Source organism: Oryzias melastigma, linkage group LG12 (assembly GCF_002922805.2).
Source record: "Oryzias melastigma strain HK-1 linkage group LG12, ASM292280v2, whole genome shotgun sequence".
NCBI lineage: Eukaryota > Metazoa > Chordata > Actinopteri > Beloniformes > Adrianichthyidae > Oryzias > Oryzias melastigma.
Genome location: NC_050523.1, coordinates 1,376,035 through 1,398,337, shown reverse-complemented (window position 1 = coordinate 1,398,337; position 22,303 = coordinate 1,376,035). Strand labels below are relative to the sequence as shown.

At 45.7% G+C, this 22,303-nt stretch overlaps 1 protein-coding gene across 2 annotated transcripts in view; it reads right to left on the bottom strand.

Moving 5' to 3' along the window:
- The window catches only part of zfyve16 (zinc finger, FYVE domain containing 16), a 26,283-nt gene extending 4,771 nt beyond the window's left edge, over positions 1-21,512 (bottom strand). Inside the window, exons 1-15 of one of the 2 annotated variants that reach the window (XM_024298660.2) lie at positions 21,353-21,512; positions 18,060-18,222; positions 15,287-17,043; positions 12,160-12,256; positions 7,936-8,112; positions 7,742-7,872; positions 7,466-7,670; positions 7,055-7,177; positions 6,825-6,980; positions 6,524-6,748; positions 4,562-4,644; positions 3,010-3,114; positions 595-745; positions 437-517; positions 203-365 (exon numbers count right to left, since the gene is read on the bottom strand). In XM_024298660.2, coding sequence (XP_024154428.1) covers positions 203-365; positions 437-517; positions 595-745; positions 3,010-3,114; positions 4,562-4,644; positions 6,524-6,748; positions 6,825-6,980; positions 7,055-7,177; positions 7,466-7,670; positions 7,742-7,872; positions 7,936-8,112; positions 12,160-12,256; positions 15,287-17,043; positions 18,060-18,129 — 3,524 coding nt within the window. In that variant the 5' untranslated portion in view covers positions 18,130-18,222; positions 21,353-21,512. Of the gene's footprint in view, positions 1-202; positions 366-436; positions 518-594; positions 746-3,009; positions 3,115-4,561; positions 4,645-6,523; positions 6,749-6,824; positions 6,981-7,054; positions 7,178-7,465; positions 7,671-7,741; positions 7,873-7,935; positions 8,113-12,159; positions 12,257-15,286; positions 17,044-18,059; positions 18,223-19,423; positions 19,561-21,352 lie in introns of those variants that run through there. The other variant, XM_024298661.2, reaches the window with a different exon arrangement.
- Positions 21,513-22,303: the final 791 nt, after the last annotated feature.

Genomic DNA, 22,303 nt, shown 5'->3' with positions numbered 1-22,303 from the left:
TCAGCTGTTGTTGTGACGTCATGAGGACCCAGCTAATAAAGTTGTACATGATAACACAGTGGATTAACGTTTTTAATGCCACCCCCCCCCGGGCCGCGGAATAGCTCCACACTGGCTGACCGGTCCACAGCCCCAAAAAGGTTGGGGACCACTGCGTTAGCCTACAGTAACGACATGCCGCCGCTCAGCCGCGTGCGCTTACCCGGTGTTGACCGTGGCGGTCCGGTCCTCCCAGCGGATGCTGACGTTCTCCCGGACTTCGCCGCCGTCGTTTTTGCCGCAGGGGATGTGGAAGTCCGTCTGCTCCCTGAGGGCGGAGCGCAGAGACTCCATGGTCTCCGGCGGGATCTGGACCATCAACCCGTCTGCAGCACAGCAGGAGGTTCAGCCTCAGAGTTCTGTAAGGTTCTGGATCAGGAGCTGCAGGTCGTCTTACCTTCCACGATGCTGGACTTGGCGATGAATCCGGACGACGCTTTCAGCGCTCCGTTGAACACCACGAAACTGGCTCCGGTCACTGGAACGACCGACAACGTCAACGTTTCCCTCGCCGACGGCTTCGTCCTTCACGCCGACAGCTGAGCAGAGACTCACCTGTGCGCGTCTTCCCTGGCATGCTGCTGGCCTGCGTCTGGTACCCGCCCTCCTCGTTCTGGAAGCACACCAGGTGGGAGTCGGCCTCGGCGCTGAAGGTGGCGCCGATGCTGATGACGTGCTCGTTGGACGAGTTCAACACTTTCTGGACCTGGAGAGAGAAGCGGCGCCGGCTGGAATCGAGGCTTTTTCTGGTTTGGTAAAGACACGCCCCCTTCAGGAAGGAGTCGCACGGGTCTCTGCAGCAGATCGGCCTCGGTTCTGGTCGGTTCTGTTTGTTCTTCTCATGATTAGAACCACTGCAGACAAGTCCTCCTCATTCTGTCCGTGCATGACTTTACCTTCAAACAGATTTTTAGAGTACGACTTTCTGCTTTACAAAACGAACAAAAAAAGTTAAAAAAAAAACCTTCAGTTGTCTGATATTGATGTGATAAAACAATAAAACCTACTGAAATTTGACACTTCAAGCATTCTGGTACTTATGTACGGGACTTTTGACAGGACAACACAATCTCATCCCAACTCATCATTCTTTGACATGCTGGTTGTTCCTGAAATCAAGGCTCTTCAACCTTTGAGACGCGGTACCCGATGTGAACTGGAACCGGGTTAGGGTACTGCTGCGCTCCACGTCCCACTACTGGAGCGGTTCCGGTTAGTGGCCCCGAGGATGGGGACCCATGATTTAAGGGGAACCGCCAGCATGTTAAAAACCGATGAGCTGGGGACACCCTAAACGTCAAAAAGTGAGGCGGAGGGGTCCCGAACGTCTACATGTGACGACCCGGGAGCGAGGATGTGTTGGAGAGCAGAGCGGGACAGAGATCCAGAGCATCTCATCGACTGGCCGATGCTCCACTAAAAACAATCCAAACATCCAAATAAACTCGAGCTTGAGTCCATTTCCATGGTTTTCTTTCATAAGAGCGACCGCGGCTTCTGTCATGTGTTACACATCAAAAATCATCCTGATCTCCTTCCAGCTGGAGCGGCGTTCCTCCTCCTATTCTTTAACGGGAATGCCGCTCCGCCTCACCTTCACTCCTGGGTATTAATCAGAGACCTCAGCGATTCACTATTCTGCGTTAAATGGTGGCGTCCCGATAAGACGGCGTTTGTTTTTCCATCCATTGTGGTCACGTAAACAACAGTTCTTTGATCTATCTTGTCCCTGCATACGATCTAACTGAAGCTACATTTTCACAGGATGTGGTTCATGTGTCGGGGATGTCCAGGTCCAATCAGAGGTTCTGTAGCATTTAGAACATCAGGCAGCTCCTAATTCTCCATAAAATATTTGCAGCACAGTGTTCAGACATCTGGACTTTAGAAGAGAACTTGCATCGCGTCAACCAATCAGGGACTCAGCTTTGGCCTGTGACGTGTTGATGACATAATCAGTGGGTGGAGTCAAAAACCAACATGGAGTGTTGGTTTTGGAACTTTATGATATAAAGATCTTCTCATTTTATTTTTCCCTCCTTGCACTAACGCGGGACAGAAAGTCTTCAAACTGGGCTACAGAGAGAGAAGTACCGTCATTCAGACAGGTAGTCCACAACCACGGGCCACAGACCGGCACCGGTCCGCGGGTCACTTGGTACCGGGCCGCAGAAAAAAAAATAAATGCGCGAACTTGAAATGTTTCCCTTTCGTTTATATTCTGATCCTGAAGGAGGTTTTACTTTGAAGGACTTCCAGATTCCATACACGACATCTGTCTGGGTCACGTGACCCAAGCAGCTACCTGCATGGCTAACTAGATCGCTGAGCTAGTAGCTCAACACTAAATACAAAAAACAAACAATAAAACATATTTTGAAAGTTTCCTCAGGGAGAAGAAAGCCAGTGAGGAAACCAAAGAAGAACCTTCGGCTTCAAAGAATAATAAAAAATTATACAAATCAAAAACTTGGTTTCACTGAATCTTCGTCATCTGCATGAAAAATATCTACTAATATTTTTAGAATTTTTTAAACTAAATTTCTTGTAGTGGCATTTTCTTTTGAGAATAGATTTTTATTAAAAAATGCCAACTTTGGACCGGTCCGTGAAAATATTGTCCCATTTAAACCGGTCCGGGGCCTGAAAAAGGTCAGGACCTCCGATTCAGACGCAGTAGACGGTGAAGCTCATCGTACTGAGTCTCTGAATCTCATGAACCCAGACATGGAGACGGGATTACAGATGTGCCTGTGGAACTCTAACATAAATCAACCGGATCTCTCAACATCATCCGTGTCTTCCATAAACTGTATACGAGATATACAGTCAATGTTTCAATGTAGCATCCACTAGCTCCTCCCACATGTGGGAGCTTTGAGCTAAATCCATTTTCGGACAACCGTCCAGCAGTGAATTTGTTCAGAAAACTGTCTGCAGACCCCCGCCCCGCCCGAGAGGACGTCCCACCTCGTTGAAGCTGCTCTTGGGGATGTGGATGCAGCTGGTGCCCATCTCCATGTGGATCCTCAGACCCGTCACCACCGGGAGGCTGTACTGGTAATTCCTCAGGTCCTGAGGGAGAAGACGGTGAGGTGTGAGGTTTACTGACGCTCAGCAGACGCTGGGCGATCAAAGGATCGTTTAGTTCATTAAAAATATTTATTTTTTTAAGGAGTAAAAAAATTAATTATTTTTGGTTTTCACTGTACTTTCTAAATCTGCTCTACATTTTATCTACTCAATTATGTACTTTTTACATTTAGTTCTAATGTAAAAACCCTCTCAGTGTCAGAGAGCTGGTTCCGATCCAGAACCGGTTCTGATCCAGAGCTGGTTCCGATCAAGAACCGGTTCTGATCCAGAGCTGGTTCCGATCCAGAGCCGGTTCCGATCCAGAGCTGGTTCCGATCCAGAGCTGGTTCCGATCAAGAACCGGTTCTGATCCAGAGCTGGTTCTGATCCAGAGCTGGTTCCGATCCAGAACCGGTTCTGATCCAGAGCTGGTTCCGATCCAGAACCGGTTCACTGGTCTGGATCCGCGGTTGATAATCTTCTTCAGACCACAGATCGGTTTAATGTCAGACAATATTTTCTGAACAGGGTTGAAGTTTTTTCAGCTTCGAGTTTCAGGAAAACCAGTTTTTCAAATTAAAAGTTTCTCTTTTGAAACATAGTTCAAACAGACGATCTGAATGACAAAAATTCAACGGGAAAAAGACGAAGAATTTCTGATTTTTAAAAACTACACTTGTTAAGAATAAAAATCTTCTTTCACATGAATCCTTCTCTGTTTTTAATAAAATCCTGATTCTCTTTAACACAGAGGATTATTTTATAAGTTCTTGATTTATTTTTGTTGGTGTAAAATTCTTCAATTTTCCTTTCAGAATAAGAAACTATTTCATTTAATCTTCATTTTTCTGTCAAACATTTTCAGCCGTTTAAACACAGACTTTGTGTTGGACTCATTCAAATGTAGATTTTCCCTGAAACGTTAACCTGACACTAACTTCAGCGTCAGACTTCTAAGGTGTTCAGATAAAACTACAAAGTAATGTGAATCCAGAGTGAATGTGTCTTTACCAGCAGCATATTCGTGACACTGAAGTCCGTCGCTGCTCATCATGAGAGTTTGATGACTGCTGCCATAAATCCATATTTCAGGTAAGTTTCATGGTAAATACAGATTTCTTTTATTTTGAAGAGGAAGGGACTTCTTCTGTTTCCTCTCTGGATCTTTTCTGCCCAAAAGACTTTTGTTTTTATGAACTTTGTTAGTTTGGGGCTTTTAGTTTAGCTGTCAGAGTCGTTTTAAGAAAACAGCAAACGGATTTAAGACGTGAGACCGAGGAGAACGGACAGAAACCACGAGCTTTCCAAAATAAAATTCCCTTCACAATCAGAAAAAACAGAAATAAAGTAAGGAACCGTATGTTTATTTTTTGGTCAGCTCACTGAACCGGATTCTGTTCAGCAGAAATCTGGTTCTGATCCGAATGAAGGTCGGGGTCGTACTCACAGCCAGCAGGTTCATGATGGTGTGTCCGGTCTCGCGGTACAAAGATTCCCGAAAGCGGACGCTGACCAAAGGGGTGGGATAAACTGGAAGAAAAAAGACTTTTTAAAACAAAGTAAATGTTGAATTTAGTTTTAAGAATAAACACATAAAACCGGACAGTAAATGTACATGAACAGACATTAATGTCTCCTCTGATTTACAATAAAAATTTTAAATATTAAAAGAAATTTGATTCCTGAATGAAACAAAAGATTTTTAGATGCTTTTAGTTTCTTTATTTTTTTCTTTTAAAAATTAGCATCAAGTTTTTCATGTTTACAATTTGTTAAAATAATAAAATAAGCAAGAATATCTGAGAAAGACTTCAGTTTGACACAAACAACTATAAACAACTACAATTACATGGATGAAGATGTTATGTAGACTCACTAAATATTAAACCGTTAAAAATCTGTAACTTTTATAAAAATACAGTTTTTTTCTGCCATCTGGAAAATTCTGAATGTTAAAGATCTGAAGGTAAAGTTTAAATATTAAAGACTAAAAAAACAGAAAAGCAGCAAAAAGTAAACCGAAGAAATTAGAAAATGTAGCTCAAAATAAAAATTAGAGCTGTCAGGCGATTAAAATTCTTAATCGCGATTAATCGCATTTTGCCCAGAGTTAACTCGCGATTAATCGCAACTTTACATGTAGCCTTTTTTTAAGGAAAAAAAATGTGTGGTTTGTGGAATTTAGTAGTTCTACATTAATTATGAAAACAAGAATGGCAAAATTAATAGTTTTCATCAGAAATACTTTATTTTGTAACATTGTATTGAGATAAACTTTCTTAACAATAAAAGGCTGTAACATAAAATGCCTAGCAAAAGCCCAAGTGCAAGTGAAGGGCATTTTAAATTCTAAACTTCAATCAACGTTCAGTAAAATAAAATAAAAAACATCAAAAATAACATTTCCATAACACTTTCATGTTCATTTTTTGTCAGGACCAAATCTTTTCCTCCTCTGCTGAACTACAGTAATAAATGAAATAGAGATTTATCATTTCCAATTAACTTTTGTTTTTTAAAACATTAAAGACTGAGAAAAGCGGGATACACTGTGGATAGTTTGACAGTCTGTTACTGCCGCTGCGCAGCGACGTGTCCAGCGGAGCTCACGGATGAATATGCCGGCAGACAGACCGCTATGCTGGGGCTGGATCACGCTTAAACCTCCAGAACATTTAAAACGTCCCCCGGTGCGCTTGCTGTTCGGAACGTCGGGGGTCCGCAGCTCTCGGGACGCGGCGCCGGACGCGAGCCGGTACCACCAGACGTGGTACTGGACGCGAACCGGAGCCGGGTTAGAGTGAGGGAGCTCTCCAGGTCCTAGTGCCGGCCGGTTTTAGCTCGCAGCTCGGTGTTTGGAGACCCGCCCGTGATCTAGTGAGAGCAGCCGGTGAATTAAAGGGCGGGACGCCCGCGCGCGCGGTATGGAAAGGCACGTATGAGAAAGTCCGCGATTAATGCGTCAAAAAAATTGTCGGCGTCAAGCACATGTCAGATTAATGCGTTTTTAACGCGACAAATCTGACAGCCCTAATAAAAATAAAAAAAAGTTAAATGGTAAATATAAGGGGTTAAAATGGTTAAAAAAAAGAAGAAGATGCCAAATGTTGAATTAGCAAATGTAAATGGTAACAAAATAAAAACCAAATATTTATTTGGGTTCAGAAACTAAAGTAAAAGTTGAAACAGCTCAAATTAAAATAAGTGTAAAACCTGCAAAAGAACAAACTTCTTTAGAGGCTAAAAACACAAACTAACCAGCAACGCTTTAAACTAAATGAAAACTTTGTTTCCAAGAAGTTTGAGGATTTTCTGATTTTTCATAACTGAAACGTCGTTCAGCAACTGATGAATTTCTAACGTCCCCCCGGTTACCATGGAAACCAGGAGAGCGCAGGCGGCCACGCACCGTCGTACTGCGCTCCGAGCCGCAGCAGCAGCCGCAGCGGGAAGACTTTGGCCCACGGCACCTCCAGCTTGTGGATGAGGAGGCCGAACAGGAAGGGCCGGGGGGGCAGCGTGAGGCCGTCCAGAGGCTGGCAGCTGGCGGCGAAGAACAGCATGCCGGCGTGCTCTTTGCTGCCCAGGAAGCTGCTGGTGAAGGTCAGGTTATCCAGCTCCTCCACGAACTTCCCTGAAATGGACGACGGGGTTCTGTTTGCGCCTCCTGATCAGCGTAACAGCTAAGCTCCGCCCCCTCCTCCTCCTACCTTTCTGGGCGTCCTGGTAAACGCTGAGATAGAGCGAGAAGACGTCTCTGGGCAGGGCCTTCTCCTCCGGCAGACACTCCAGCAGGAACACCAGCTCCCTCTGGCCCAGAGCGCGCAGCCCGTTGGAGCCGAAGCACCAGCACCGCCCGCTGCCGTCTGCGGGGAACCGCAAACGGGTCAGAACCACCCCCACGCGTCACCACATCCCCCCAAAGGACACGCCCACTCACAGGGAGCCAGTTTGACGTTGACCAGCAAGTTAGCGTTCAGAACGAAGGTGAGTGGGCGGGGCCCTCCCTCCTCCAGTAAGTGCAGGATCTGGCAGGGGGCGGGGCTCTCCTCCACCAGAACATCTGAACACAAGACAGAGGGAGGCGGGTCCAAACCAGAACAGCAGAGACATCCACAGAACCGACTCCTCTACTGAGAATCAAACTCAGAACTGAAATGTGTTTTTGTTTAAACCGGATCAATAAAAGTGATCAATCTCTACAGGTTTCCTCTGCAGAACGCACGGAGAACAGAACAGGAGAACCGTCGGTCCTCCGGTCCAGAACTGAAGAAGAACCTCCGGTCCAGAACAGGAGAACCGTGTCCTCCTGTTCTGGACCGGACACACGTGCATCTGGACGCGGTCTGACCTCCTCCCTCCTCGTCCTCTCCGGTAATGACGAGCAGCGGCGGCAGCTGGTCCTCGTCGTCGGGCAGCAGGCTGGGAACCCTCCTGACCGAGGAGCCGACCCCGGCGAGCAGAGCGTAGTCCCAGGGTCCGGACAGCGGTGGTCGGGCCAGCTCTGCAGACGCGGTGGCGTCCGGTTCGGCCGGGCTGCTGACCTCTGACCCGGGCTGAAAGAAAACGGCAGGTTTCTTAATCAGGAAGCGGCTGCAGCCTCCGTGGCGAGCGCCTGAGGTCTCACCGCTGGGTCGTCCGGCGTGAACTCCTGCGAGCTGCGGCGTTGAGTCACCGACAGCCGGGTGGTGTCTGCCACCTCGCCGTTGGGCAGGATGCCGTCGGCGAACCACACTCGCTTCTGTTCGCGGGGACAACCTGCAGGACAGCTGAGGTCAGAGAGGCGCGTCTGCGGGCCGAGCACAGCCGGACCGGGCGTACCGTCGGGGTTGGGGTGTTTGAGGACGGACACGGGCACCATGACGGTGGGCGGCGGCGAGTTGAGGGTGCCGGCGGCTCGGGCCTGCTGCAGAGGGGGGATGGTGCTGCAGTACTCAGAGGGGATGTTGGGGTTGGGGCTGGGACCGGTCGGGCTCATCATCCGCTCCAGAGCCTGACCTGCAGCACAGAACCAACCGACCACGTGAAACTGGACCTTCAGTCAGACCTGGATCAGAACTCAGGAGGTCATTTCATTCACGATTCTGAGAGTTTCATCTTTGATTTACTGGATATCTGTATTTAATCCACAACATTTATTCCTCATTCAGAAGATGAGATCAGAATCAACAAAATATAAACAGACAAAAACACAAAGATTTAGAAAGAAAGAAATACTTTTTATCAATTTAAATCAGGGGTATCAAACTGGCGGCCCGCGGGCCATCTGTGGCCCCCAAGTTGTTATTTTGAGGCCCCCGCCTTAATATTCCAGTTCAGTGTTTGTGTGAGTTTTGCATGAAAAGCATTTTACAGTGATGTGTGTGGAGACGATGAACCAGCCAATCACAGTGGGGTATATGGCTCTGGGGGCGGGACATTGACCGGGAAGCTTTCACGACCCAGAGGTCCTGAGCACAGGTGAGTACGGGAACGAAGATCGACCGGTAAACCGAGAGCTTTGCTTTCTTCACCACAACGGACCGGTGCAGCGACCGCAGGACGGCGCCCCAACCCGCCCGTCCATCTCACGCTCCGACCCCAAGATATTTAAACTCCTCCCCCTGAGGCAGGAGACTCCACCTACTGAGGGGACAAACTGAACAACAAATCCTGAAAATGTTTTCCACCCTCAAAGTTCTGCTGACTGCAGTTCCAGTAGATCCAGAAGATCATAAATAAAAACACCTCAATAGAAATGGATCAACTAGAAAACTCTCAGTTCCTTCATCTGATCTGGAATTGGTGTTTCTACAGAGTCCTGAAAGAGGACTGAAGACCGATTGGTCGACCACGGATACGAAGTTCTTCCAGATGGATCGTCTCCATGCAGACGGAACATTCCAGCATGAAGAAAGACATCAGAGTCGATACAAAACCTAGAAGACTGAAAAATCGCAGCGGCGTCCACCGACTGATGTCTGACATGATGGTTAGTGACAGAAACAACTAATGCGAGAGGAAAAAACAGAAAACTCCAAAAACTTTAGAACTGGAGTCTGCAACCTTTAACCTCAAAGAGCCATTTAGTCCAGATTCCTACGAACCAGAACCTGATAAGAGCCACAAAGTCCCATTTTACCGTTTCAAAACGTATTCTTTAGGACGATTAAGAATCTGTTTATAAATTGAGTTTTTAAATATTACAATAATTGAATTACAGTGTCTAGATGGTCATATTTTTTATCATTAGGATTTTGGTGTGGTTTCTTCCTTTTAATTTTAAAGATACAGATTTTAGTAGAATCTATTTATTAAAAAAAAAAAACCTCAAAAGATTTAGAATAAAATAAGTTTCTATTAACAACACAGAATACTCAATCATTTGTTCAAAACTTTAACCACTTTAGTGTAATTTACCAAAATAAAAACACTTTGAGACTTCTATTTGACTAAATATAAATTAAAAACATACATTTAAAGAATATTTCTACTGAATTTCAAATGTAAAAAAATGTCAGACGTCAAACACTAGTTCTCTGTTGGTAACAGATTACAAACATCCGAGTGTTGGGATACTCGTTACAGCCCTACCTCTGTCCCAGCAGCAGATTCAACCTTCAGAGAACTTCACCTGTTCATCAGCTTTATTCAACCTTAAGGTTGAAGATCTGTCACATGATCTGCTCCACAGCTCAGTGAGCTTTCGCAGCGGTCGATCCAGGACCAGCAGTTCTTCCAGAGTTGATTCTGGAGGGAACCGACCATCTGCTGGTTCAGTGAAGAAGTCCGTCTGTTTGCTACATCTCAGTCTTTTTCCTGCTTCACCTGCTGTTCACAGGTGGGCTGGGGGGCGGAGACTAGAGCCTTGAACTCAGGAGGTTAGTCAGACTCCAAACCTCCTGATTCTGCAAACGTGTAACATCCTCATCCGTCAGATTTCCCATCATTCCTAGCCAGCTCAGGATGTGAGAAACAGAAGCTGTGATCACGTCTAGAAGATCAAAGCTCTGCGCTCGGTTTTCCTGAACCTTCCTCGTTATCTCGCTGTGACTCAGCTCAGAAAACGCTGAGTCAGCACATTCTATTGATTAACCGACAGACGTTCATCAATCGAACGCTTGCTGACGACCTCACGGCGAGAGAGCAGAGCGCTGCAGCTGCAGAGCAGAGAGACTTCAGGAGAAGAAGATCAGCATCCTGGGGGTGTGGCCGACAGCTCTTCACCTGACGGACAAACGCAGGTTGTGGGTTTGGATCCTCACGTCTGCAGTCGTCCAGCAGAAGCTCTTCTCCTCCTCTGAACGCTCTCAGCATCCTGAGCTCCTCAGACCGACCTGACAGCAGGCCCCGCCCCCACAAGCCTCTCCTTCTGGAGAGGGGGGACGCTCAACACCGATTGGCTGTTATCAGCAGGCTGGGCTGTGCACGTGTGTGTGCACGGAGAGATGAAGTCGCAGCACCGAAGCAGCCTGAAAAGTGGATCACCTCTTTACTCCGGATTCAGGCAGCATCTGAGGGTCACATGACCACGGCGTGCACACACACAGACATCTACACAAACACGCGCACACGGCCGTGCACACACACAGACATCTACACAAACACGCACACATGGCCGTGCACACAACACACACATGCATGTCCGTGTTCGAGTCAAGGACATCCTGCTGCAGTCCTCCGTCTGCTTCAGGATCAAAGGAGAACCAGCAAACAGGTTTTCACTCAAACATGTCTGTGCAGAACCAGAACCAGAGCAGAACCAGAACCAGAACCAGAACCAGAACAAGAACAAGAACAAGAACCAGAACAGAACCAGAACAGAACCAGAACAAGAACAAGAGCAAGAACCAGAACCAGAGCAAGAACCAGAACCAGAACCAGAACCAGAGCAAGAACCAGAACAAGAGCAAGAACCAGAACCAGAACCAATAGAACCAGCACCGATAGAACCAGCTGATATTTCCAGCTGGAAGTTTAAGAGTTTCAGACAAAAAGCTTCAACCAGAAATAAAAAATGTCAGCAAACTGAAACACGGCATTAAAGCAAAGATCCAAACATCAGAACCAGGACCAGAACCAAAATCCTCTCCAAAAATTCACAAGAACTCTGAAGCATAACTGGATTCCAGAACATTATTTGGATCGGAGGAATGAAAACGGCCGGTTTAGTTTTAGTGAAACTGGAGCTAAATGCTACGCTAGCTTCAAACGGTTAGCACAGCGGTGAGGAAGTGATGCAAAACACTGTCAAACTCACCGCCTGCTTTTGCCCCGCCCCCACTGGCTGAATGTGATTAAGTCACTAAAGAACACTTTTTCAAAATGGTGGCTTTCTGTTCATTTGATCTCCATAGCAACCATGTTAGTTTTTGGTCGTCTGGGGGTGACGAACCCATTCATGTCATTTTTGGAAGAATTGGCAAAACTAAACTTTGGGAATTCCTTGGCAACTGAGGTTTTTAACCACGCCCACAATCCTAATATAGTCAAATTGTATTTGATATATTTTTATTTATCTTGAGCCAGAGAATCATGTTTCACATGTTCAAAATATTCCAATGAGAAATGTGCGGTCTAAAGGGAAACAGCACTTTGGCGAGCTCGTCACGCTAACGCCGTAAAACACGTACGACCTCCTCTTTTCCGCCCAGTAGCTTCCTAATGACGCTCGAGGAGTTAGAAGGTGATGGAGTAGTTTAAAGATAGAGGAGTTTAAATTCATAAGAGGAAAAGTCAAATTGGCAGCCGCTTCCTGAGGTCAAAGGTCAACGGAACGTGGTTGTAGATTTAATCGTGTGCGTGAAAGAAGGAAAGCTGGGACCTTTTAGAAACGATAACGAGTCGCTCTAACGAGATGAAATCATCTTAACCATTTATAAATGGCTTCCAGCCCAAGTTGTCGGTAAACTCGTCTCAGAAGACGCGTCGGCTCTGCAGGAACTGAGGATTTGTTCTCTATCATCAAACACAGATTTCACAGGCTGAGAATAAAAAGCTCAAATCTTCCATAAGCGTCTACGTTTCAGTCATTTCCTGTCTGCGGCGGCGGAGCGGCGGTCTTACCTGTGTTGATGATGTGAAAGCAGATGACGCAGACTCGAGCCTCTTTGTCCAGGTACTTCAGCTTACACTTCCTGCTGCAGCACAGCGTGCAGTACACCTGCCACAGAGGACAGAGGATGACGTCAGCGCGGGTCACTACGGAGCGCGCCCCGACGCCTCTGCCGTCCTGCAGCAGACGCTTGGGCGGCAAACGGGTCGCAGCTCCGCCGCCGCTCGGATGGCGCCTCCTTAGAGGACGAGCAGCAGCTTTACGCCGCACGCAGGAGCTGCAGACACAAACGCTGACTCATGCTCTCTGCTTCCAGCAGCTATTTTTAGACCTCGGGGTGAAATCCTCCTTTTCCTCACAAACATGAGAGGATTCAGGCAGAGAGGTTTGTGACTCAGGTGTTAAATCAAGTTAAATCATTTCTGCTCATTTGACAAATTTCATTTAACAGCAAAGCAGACAAAGATGCACATTTACATATTTCAGGAATCTGATCGCTTTACTGCAACCTCATATCCGACTGGATCAAAGTCTCCTTTCATGCTGTTTGTAGTTTAAAGCCGTTGTTTGTTTTAGATGAAAAGATTCACCAAGTTAGGTTTAAAGATTGAATAAAAAGAGTCGAAGAAAAAAGTTGAATTTCAGATTTACAAACGAAACCTCAGCAATGAGACAGACTTTAGACTGAGCTGCTTCTGCTGATGTTTCCACCACAAGATGTCTAAACCCTGGATCTTCAGCACAGAATCAGAGAAAAGAAGGAAACATTGATTGAAGATACAAAAAAATATCAGTAAATAATGAAAAAAATGAGATTAAAAGTTCCACTCCGATCATCTTCTAAACCAGGAGTCCCCAAACGGTTTCCTGTGAGGGTCACATGACTGTTTTCTTCTCTGATGGGGGCGGGGTCGGTTTGTAGGCCAACAGGAAAACTGTAACAATCACAGCTAAAACATAAAGATTTAGGGTTTTCCAAAAGCCACACAGCAAATCTTAAATCAATAATTTCTGAAATCTTCATAGAAGAAATAATACTAAAACATGAAGATGCTAGTGCCGATAGCCAAAGAGGCTGAAAATGATAACTAAAAATGCTAAAGCTAAAACCCAACTAAAATATTAGCTAAATGCCACTTTAGCCTAAAACAAAAAAAGACTTAGGTTAGCCAAAAGAGCTAGCATGTAACTGGAATATAAGCTAAATGCCAAATTAGCCACAATAAAAACAGATAAAATGTCTGATTTAGCTAAAACAGCTAGCACAAGACTAAAATATAAATCTTGAAATCCTTAGTGACTGCCAAAACAGTCGAAAAAGCTAGCATAAAACGAGCTGAACATTCGAATAGCTGAATGAGCTGAAGAGCTATAGACGTCCAAAAAACGTACGGAAGAAAAATAATAAAAAAATTAATAAAGAAAAGGTGATCTAAAGCATCCCCAGTCGCCTTTTCATTATGATTCTGCCAAAATCAACAAACTTGAGTCGTTTTTTAGAACATAGTTTCTGCAGAGCAGCAAAAGTTCATCAGAGAGTCGTAAGTGGGACTGTTGGTGTGGAGCGACCCCGCCCCCACTTCCCCTCTCCATTCTACGTCACAAATCTTTCCAATTCTTCCACAATCTTTTCAAACTGCTTCTTTTGTCTGCTCCTGATTATCAACAATCTGAATAAAGAAATGTAATTTTCTCATTTTTTCCTCTTAAATCGCAAGAGCAAAAAAAGTCAAATCAAGAAGAAGAAAATCAAATACAAGTCGCTCTGGAGTATAAGTCGCACTTTTGGGAGAAAAGTCTGACGTTTGAGAACAAATCCACCAAACCCAGCGTAACTAAAAATAAATAAATACATAAAAGAATAATAATCTTTTGATCCGTATATGAAAAATATTAAAGTTTAGGAGGGAAACAACCAGATTCTCTTCCACATTTGCTATGGACCCTTCTTCTTCTGCAGCAAATTCCTATACTCGCCCTATACAGCGCCCTCTAGTGGTTGTTAGAAGAAAAACAACAATTAAAGAACAACCAATGCTCACTGGAAAAATAAATACAGTATATGAGGCTATTAATGTCTTCAAATAAATAAAATAAAAACACTTCTGAGTAGAAGTCGCACCTCTGAAAAAAACTGCAACTTATACTCTGGAACACACGACATGTTTTAATCCTTCAGAAAAATACCACAAGAACATGTTAAAAACCTCATTTTCATCTAAACGGGTCTTTGAGGCGTCAGATCAGCTTTTCTTTGAAAACCTTTTGACTCACAGGACAGAACAGCTCCAGATCACTCTGAATCTATAGATCCAAAAAGTCCTGGAAATTTCCCAGAAGTCTCTTCAAAAAGCTAGTGTGTTTTGATTCTCCCTAGATTGGCATACATAGACCACAATGCATTGCATTTGAACAGTTTGTCATTTGAAAAAATGTATGTAAAAGTAAGCCTGCACAACACATCACAAATGTATCATCATTGCAATATCAGTCTGTGTAAAACACGTGTCAAAAAAGACGGTTTAAACAGAAAACAAATGGCTACCATAAATGTTTACACATGCAAAAACTATCTTATGACAACTAGATATGTTTAACAAACTAAATGGAGCCGTTTCAACATTTGACATGTTAGAGACCGGCCTCCTATGTAGACGTGGGTCATTTGGAGGATAATTTAAGTTCTATTGAATTTATTTCAATAAAACGGATGCAGTGAAATGATGGATCAGTTGTTTTACCACATGGTCATGTATCGCAATATTAATCATCAATATCGCACGTTTTTCTAATAGTAAACTTATTTTTTATAAAACTTCAGAGTTCTTATCATCAGAACACCGTGGATACTTAAATTGTCTTCATAAAATGTTTATATTTATTAGGTTTTTACTTCAAAAAACATGTGATGTCATATTTGACGTTATAAGAAAAAAAAACTCACGTGTCCTAATTATGTTTAGACAGAATATTTCATCTTTTAGGGTTATTTGAGGAAAAGTGATGAAAGTCTGTCAGCCTGAGTGACAGAAAGACTGAACGAGGACACCTGGTGGACAAACGGAGTATAACCTCAATCACGTGATGCTTTTTTTCATTTGAAAGTTTGAATCAGGTTTCTGTGTGGGCGGAGCTTACCCGTCCGCAGGCGCGGCAGTGATGCCGCCTCTTGGTGAAGGTGAACTTCTGGTTGCAGTTCATGCAGTTGGGGGCGTCTGCGTCCGGGACCCAGGCCGGCTGTCTGCTCCCCAGCTCCTCCGCCGCGTCTCTCGTGCAGTTGGCTGACGCCGCGGCGTCTGCGATCGGCTCGCCGGGGTACGGCGGGGGCTCGGACAGCTCCTCGTACCCCACGCTGTACTCCTCGTGCTCCTGGGGGGGGTAGGGAGGGCTGGGGTGCTCCTCTGCGGGGCTGTCCTCGTTCTCCGCTGATCCTGGAGGAGGAGCGAGTGCCGTGACACGCTCCTCCTCCTCGTCCTCTCCTGCAGGGGGGGTTCTGGAGGTTAGGTGGTGCGGGAGTTTGGGCCGGGCGCCTCCATAGGAGGTTCTCAGATCGGGGCTGGTGAGAGAACAGCTCCCCCCAGAGGAGCGGTCTTGGCGTGGCGTGCAGGAGTTCTCTGATCCCAGATCAGAACCTCCACCTGCAGAGACGCAGACTCGGTCACTTTCCGGGGAGGCCCCGCCCTCCACGTCCTCCTGCCTCTCCTGACCGCACATCCTCAGCTCGCGCTCCTCGAGCCCGACGCAGTAGGACGCTGCGGCGCCCTGCTCCGCCTCGGCGTGCGCCTTCAGGAAGGCGTCCAGCTCCTCGTCTGTGACCAGCAGCTCCGCCTGGTCGCTCTCCGGCAGATACTCGAACCCAAACTCCGGGGGGTCCATGGGGCTGGTCTCAGAGCGGTCGGGGGACAGGTCTGGGGGGGCCGCGGCGGCCGCCGGCTCCATGTGGACTTGCTGTCCTTCTGGGGACAGACGGACCTCGGCGCTCCGATCCTCCCGGGCGCTGGAGACCAGCAGGGCGTCGGCCTCAGCGCTCTCACACACGCCTTCCTCCTCCAGTGACTCCTCCTCGCTGCCGTCCTCTGGGGTCCTGGAACCGCCGGGGGGTGGGAGTGCGGCCGGCGGCGGGCTGGACAAACCCGGCGCTCCACCGTCAGAAGCTTCACCTCGGAGCTCTGGAGCAGACGCTGCATCAGCGTCACGGTCCCGCTTCTCTGAGCTGGTGTCTGCGGTGTCGTCGTCATGGTCCGACTCCTGGGGGGCCGCCGAGACCGGCAGGTCCGGGTCTGAGCCCTGAAGCTCCTCCCCGTCAGCGGAGTCTGCGGTGGACGGAGAGTCTTCGGGGAGCTCGGGTCCTCGGTCTGCAGCTGCAGGCAGGATGACGTCCAGCAGGCTGAGGGAGGCGGAGAAGCCGGCGCTCAGCTCCAGCAGCGTCTCCGAGCAGCTCTGACCGTCCTCGCCGACGCCTGCTCCTCTGGGCTCCGTAACAACGGGGCTGTCAAAGTCCACCAGCAGCGCCTCCACCTGCTGCGTCTCCGCCGCCTCCAGCTCCCTGAAGGCATCGTGGCTGTTGGTCCGGACCAGCATGGCGGAGCTGGCGTCGTTCACCAGGTCGCACACCGGTTTCAGAGCGCGGTCCGGGCAGGGAGGGGCAGAGCTTTTGGTCGTGCCGCGATCCACAGAGGAGAGGAGGTCGACTCCCGTGAGAGGACGACCTCCGACCTCGCAGTCCTGAGAGCCGGAGATCCGGGCGCCGTCCAGGCAGCTGCTGGCAGAACCATAGTGGATGGAGCTGAGGTCCGGGAGGCTCGGCGGGACGGCGGGGGGCTCGGAGGACGACCCCAGAGAGGAGAAGGGGTACGGCGGGGCCTTCAGGAACGCCGGTCTGCACTCCAGCTCGTCTGAAAGGAGAAGATTGAACTTTAAAAACCACAAGTGAACAGAGTTATTCCACTTTATGAAGGAGGTCATAGATCAGGGGAGGACGGCGGTTCTGACCCGCCCGGTTCTGTGTAACGAAGCAGATGATGGAGGAGGAGACTCGTCTCAGCTCAGTTTTTACTCAGATTGATTTGTTCAGGAGAAGCAGCGTTCTAACATTTATTTTATTTGAAATCTGTGAGAATCTGAAACTGTAAAATCAATAAATTGACGTCACGAGGGGCATTGTATCACCTCCAGGTGTGCCCCGCCCTCACTGCCCCCTTTTGACGGGAAATTTTCTTTTTTTTTTATGAAAGTTGGCAGCCGCTTGTCAAGGTCAAAAGTCAATGAAACTTCAGAAGTGGTTGTAGACTTAACCAGGTGTGTGAAATTTGTGAAGATCATTCAAATAAAGTTATTTTCTCATATTGTTTGAAAATGTGAAAATTTCACACTTTGCCTGAAAATAGTCACCAAGTCGTATGTCCTGTGTCGACTAATCGATGACTAATCGACTGTTAAAATAATCGTTTGTGGCACCACTAGTCCTGTGACCATCCCATAATAACCTCAACACTCCCTTTGGATATTCCTGACACGCTGGTTTCAGCTTTGACCCATTTTTCTTTTGGCTCCATTCATTTTTTACCGGTTTCTCCCGCTGTGATGTCATCGTGGGGGTACGAGGTGTGTAACTTCAGGTGAGTTTTGTTTGTGGTGGGTGAAGTTTTTGCTCAAATGTGCAGGAAGGAAGAATCTGGTCCTTGAGTCCAGAACCGCCTCCACAGAACCACACAATAACAGCTCCGTAGACACCATGAGGGGTGTTCAGCTGCAATCACCTGAGCTTTTCTCTGCTGTTCGGATACCCCAGTCCTGCTTTTTAGCTATAATTTAGTTGAGAAATGAATTTAACTGAGAGTCTACACATAAACCTGCGTAAAGACTCGGAGGCCTCGGCGAGTTCAGGTTCATCTCCACTGTTTTCTCTCACCAGAATTGAGCTCGAAGTCGTCCAGAAGTTTGTCCAGGTCACACACAGCTGCTTTGAAGAAGCTGTCCATGCTGCTCCAAAGGAGCGGATCCGTCCAGTCCTGCAGGCCGACGGCAGCATCAGACTGAGGAAGACTCCTCTACAGCGGCTCCATCTTCATGAGCTGTGAAGGAGCAGGAGGTCAGAAAGGATCCCGGAGGAAGAGTTTTCAGGGTTTTCTTGAAACATGAAGACTGTCAGGACGGTTCAGAACAGATCAACCTTCTAAAAACACACTTTTCATCACCTGAAACAGCTGCTGGAGGAGCTTATAAGAGTTAAAAACAGAGAAACTGAAGGTTGTTTGAGGAGGCCCAGCATTTCCTCCCTGAGCCTCCTTTCAGAGAGGAGACGATCACGTCCTCCCATCGTTTTTAAATAGACCGAGTACGGTTAAAGAAAGCAGGCTTGGAAATGTTTTCAAATTCATGTTTTATGATCTATTTGACCAAACCTACAGATAAGAAGCTAAGGTGAGTTATTTTTTCATCTTTTTTTGTACCAACTTGTGTTCTGTGGCGTCAGAATAAACCAAATGATGCAGTTCCTCAGATGACCACTGGAGGCAGACTTCAGAGAAAAGCACATTTTCATCAACTCTCATGATCAAAGCGCAGAGACAGACAACTCCAGACCACAAGCGCCAGATTCCTGCATGTTTTCCAACATACCTGCTCTGGTTGGACACACCTGAACCAGGTAATCAGGGAAAGGCTTGGATATGTGGAAATCATGCAGACACACCGGCCCTTGAGTGGTCTATTCCTGGCATAGACTGTATATGTGAACTGGACTGAGTGAGCCCTTGTGATCCAAACAGGAAGTTCCTATTCAAAACGTTTGACAGATTCTCCTGAACCCGCTTTCAGTGGAAGCGTGTGGCTTTCCAACAAGCTCACTCCTGATTGGCCAGAGTGGTTGCCATAGAAACAACAACTCAGACAGACCAATCACTGCTCACTGATGTCATCTGGTTCCAACATGGCGCCATTCCTATTGCAGAAAAATGGCGACTGAACTGACTTCATTTCATTGAACCAGTAACTCCTTTTCTATGGGTTACACCACAGGCACTTGGTCCAGTTCTCTCTTATACAGTCAATGATCCAAAGTAAGACATTATCCTAAAAAAATAACCATGTAAAGTCACAGGCATTGACTGGACGGATATCATCCATAGAAAACGGTTTACTTCCACCGCCAACCAAATCAAGTCAATTCAGTCGCCATATTTTACCAATACGGACGCCACCACGTTGGAACCAGATATCACTAAACAGTGAATGGTAGAAGACAGTCTGAGTTTCTATGGCAACCACTCTCACCAATTCACAGCTTGTTGGAAGGCCACACCTCTTCCACTTGAAAGCAGGCTTCACGTCTTCCTGCATCAGTGGAGAGGAGCTCGGACGCTGGACTCTCTCACGGCGGTGGGACTGTGACCATCATAAAACTCTTTAAACTTCAGACATCAGAGAGAAAACAGATCCATGAAAGAAAGCAAAGGTTTAAAATTACTTCTCATGGTTTAAGAACACAGAAAACGTCTCTTCAGGAGTTGTAAAATCACACGACGCAAGCAGCAGAAGAAATTCAGGAGTTTAAGGGATTTCTGAGGAAGATTTGAGCAGAAATCTGGAAACGGGTTAAGATTTCTGAGAATTCAGTTAATGGATGACAGTTTCAGGCTAAAGCCGGTCTGACTTCTTCTGTCCCCGCTTCAAAAATGTTTCATTCACCCGGAGAACCGGACTGTTACTGGCCCGCTGGAAAGGACGGGAATGTTTCATAACAGAGACGGCGTGAACGCCTCCTTCACTCAGTAACCAAGTGTTTTTCAGGTTATAAATAGACAAGAAGGAGGAAGTCAGAGCTGCACCGACCAGAACAAAGCAACGCAGTGAGTGGGAGTTACTCGACCTGAAGAAAGAATGACACCAACTTCAAGAAAATGAGTACAAAACAAAAAATAGATCAATAAATAAATAAAGGTACTTTGGTCTCTGACAGAGAAGAGATAAAAATAGATAGAAGAGTTCTGAATAAAAAAGAGGTAAAACTCTAGCCTGATTTTATTCTGAGCTTCAAATTCATCTGCAGGAGTTTTTCTGGAAGTTTCAAACTCATTTTTTTGTATAAATGTAGCATAAATTGCTTTACATGTTCAGAAAAATACCAATTTATAATAAACTATTTTCATTTTCTAACTTAAATCTCCAAAATTCCCTCAAAACAAAGTTGAACAAGAAGAACCCTTGAGCAAGGGAGGAAAGTCAGTCAACCAGAAAACACGCAGCAAAATACAGCAAACACAACAAAAACAAACAAATTAAATAAGACACAAATAAAATGCTGTGGAGTAAATAAACACTTACTTGAAGCTAAATTTAAAAAAAACTGGGTAAAAATTTTGAAGTTGGTTCATGTTTTTTCTGTTTATGTATTTTGAGTTTCACCCTTCAGGGCTTCCATACCAAAGTCACTGATTTCAACAAGTTACAGAAACTGCTGTAGCACCCATGACACCCAGGGTGACATGATCCCAACCCCCAGACTGTCTGTCATAATCTGGATTTATCAGAAAGATAAGGAAATCATTTGGGTGAGTAGGCGATACGTTCCAAGGAGGAAGATTTTCAGTCCAGACGCCATAATGCCCCACATAAACGAGGATAGTCACCAGCAAATACAACAACAACTAAGGATATTTTACTTTTCAAAGTAGTATCTTTATTTAAATCAGATTCCATGAAAATTTAACTTATTTGTTATGAAATAACTTGCCAGACTGTTTTCCTCGGTTGAATTTTGCCCTTCTGGGCTGCCATATAACGGGAAGTTGCACTGATTGAGACACTGATTTTCACGGGTTGCACACGTCACTGTAACACCACTGACGTCCAAATCAAACCGTTTCTCTTCGGTTAAAATCTGCGAAATCCAACGAGTCCAACTGCGACTCGAGCGACTTGTTTATTCAAAGTGAAGACAAACTCCGGCGTTTCCTTCACTAAACAAACAACAAGCTGACAAAACACCGTGAAACGACACGATTAATCTAAATAAAAAACAAACGACGATCAACGCCGACGTCTTCAATCACCACTTAAGTGCGCAGCGGTCGTACTTAAATGACCCCCCAGAACTAACGAGCTTAACGCAGGTGAGGCTAAAGTTAGCCTGGTAAAGCTCCCACAACAAGCTAGCAGACAAACAGCCGGCGGGCTAGCCCGGGAAAACGGCGGGTTTCTCACCTGCACAGTCTTACTCCATGACCTCGACGGTTCAGAGTGAAAACACGAGCAGAAGCGCTCGTGCCATTCTCCGAGCGCGAGGCAAACGTTTGGTAGTTATCTGTTAGTTAGCTTCACTGGAGCACTCGCGCGGCCATCTTGGAAAAGCTGTGACGTCACGGTCCACCCCGCCTCCCCGCGAGGAAACCTCCGCGTGGACAGTAAACTGTGGACGGAAAGTTAGATTAGACTCAAAGTGGATTTATTTATATTTATCAGTAATTAAAACATATTAATAACAATTTTATTATTGCAAGAGCATACATTTGATTAATTTATTAATATTTCTGATTATTTATTTTTAAGAATTCTTGTTTGATAAACAAACAATTTTTAAGCATATAATACTTTTAGATAATCTACAGTGTCACCATATATATTATTATTTTTGTTGTTGTTGTCGTCACATAACAAAAGCTTACTGACATTATAATTTATAATTATGAAAAAAATATAAGATAATAAATAAAGGAAAAAATTAAGGTTTCAATTGTTAAAAGTTTAACAGATTTAAGTCCCAGTCTTTAAAATATCTTATTTGTCACATTGAATTAGGCTGTTTTAAACTCTAAATCTGTATTTTTTAGTTGTATTGTTATAATAGCTATGATTTTCTTCTCTTTAAAATAAAAAATGACAAGCAGAAAGCAGAAAAGCTTTAGTCTGAATGAGAAATAGAATCTTACTGTAAGTATGTACTTTAGAAACAGACTCCAAATGAAACATACAGCCTCTGAAGTTCTGAAGAGTCAAAAAAAGGAAAAAACAAATAAACTGTCGGTCAGACTTGGAAGAGACAAATCATTTTTGGGTGAGTGAAACTTTCAAAACCAGACACTTCTTCAGACTGAAAAAAATCCAAATTAAAGTGATTGGATCTACAAAACCGAGCAGAAAAAGTCTCAATAACTT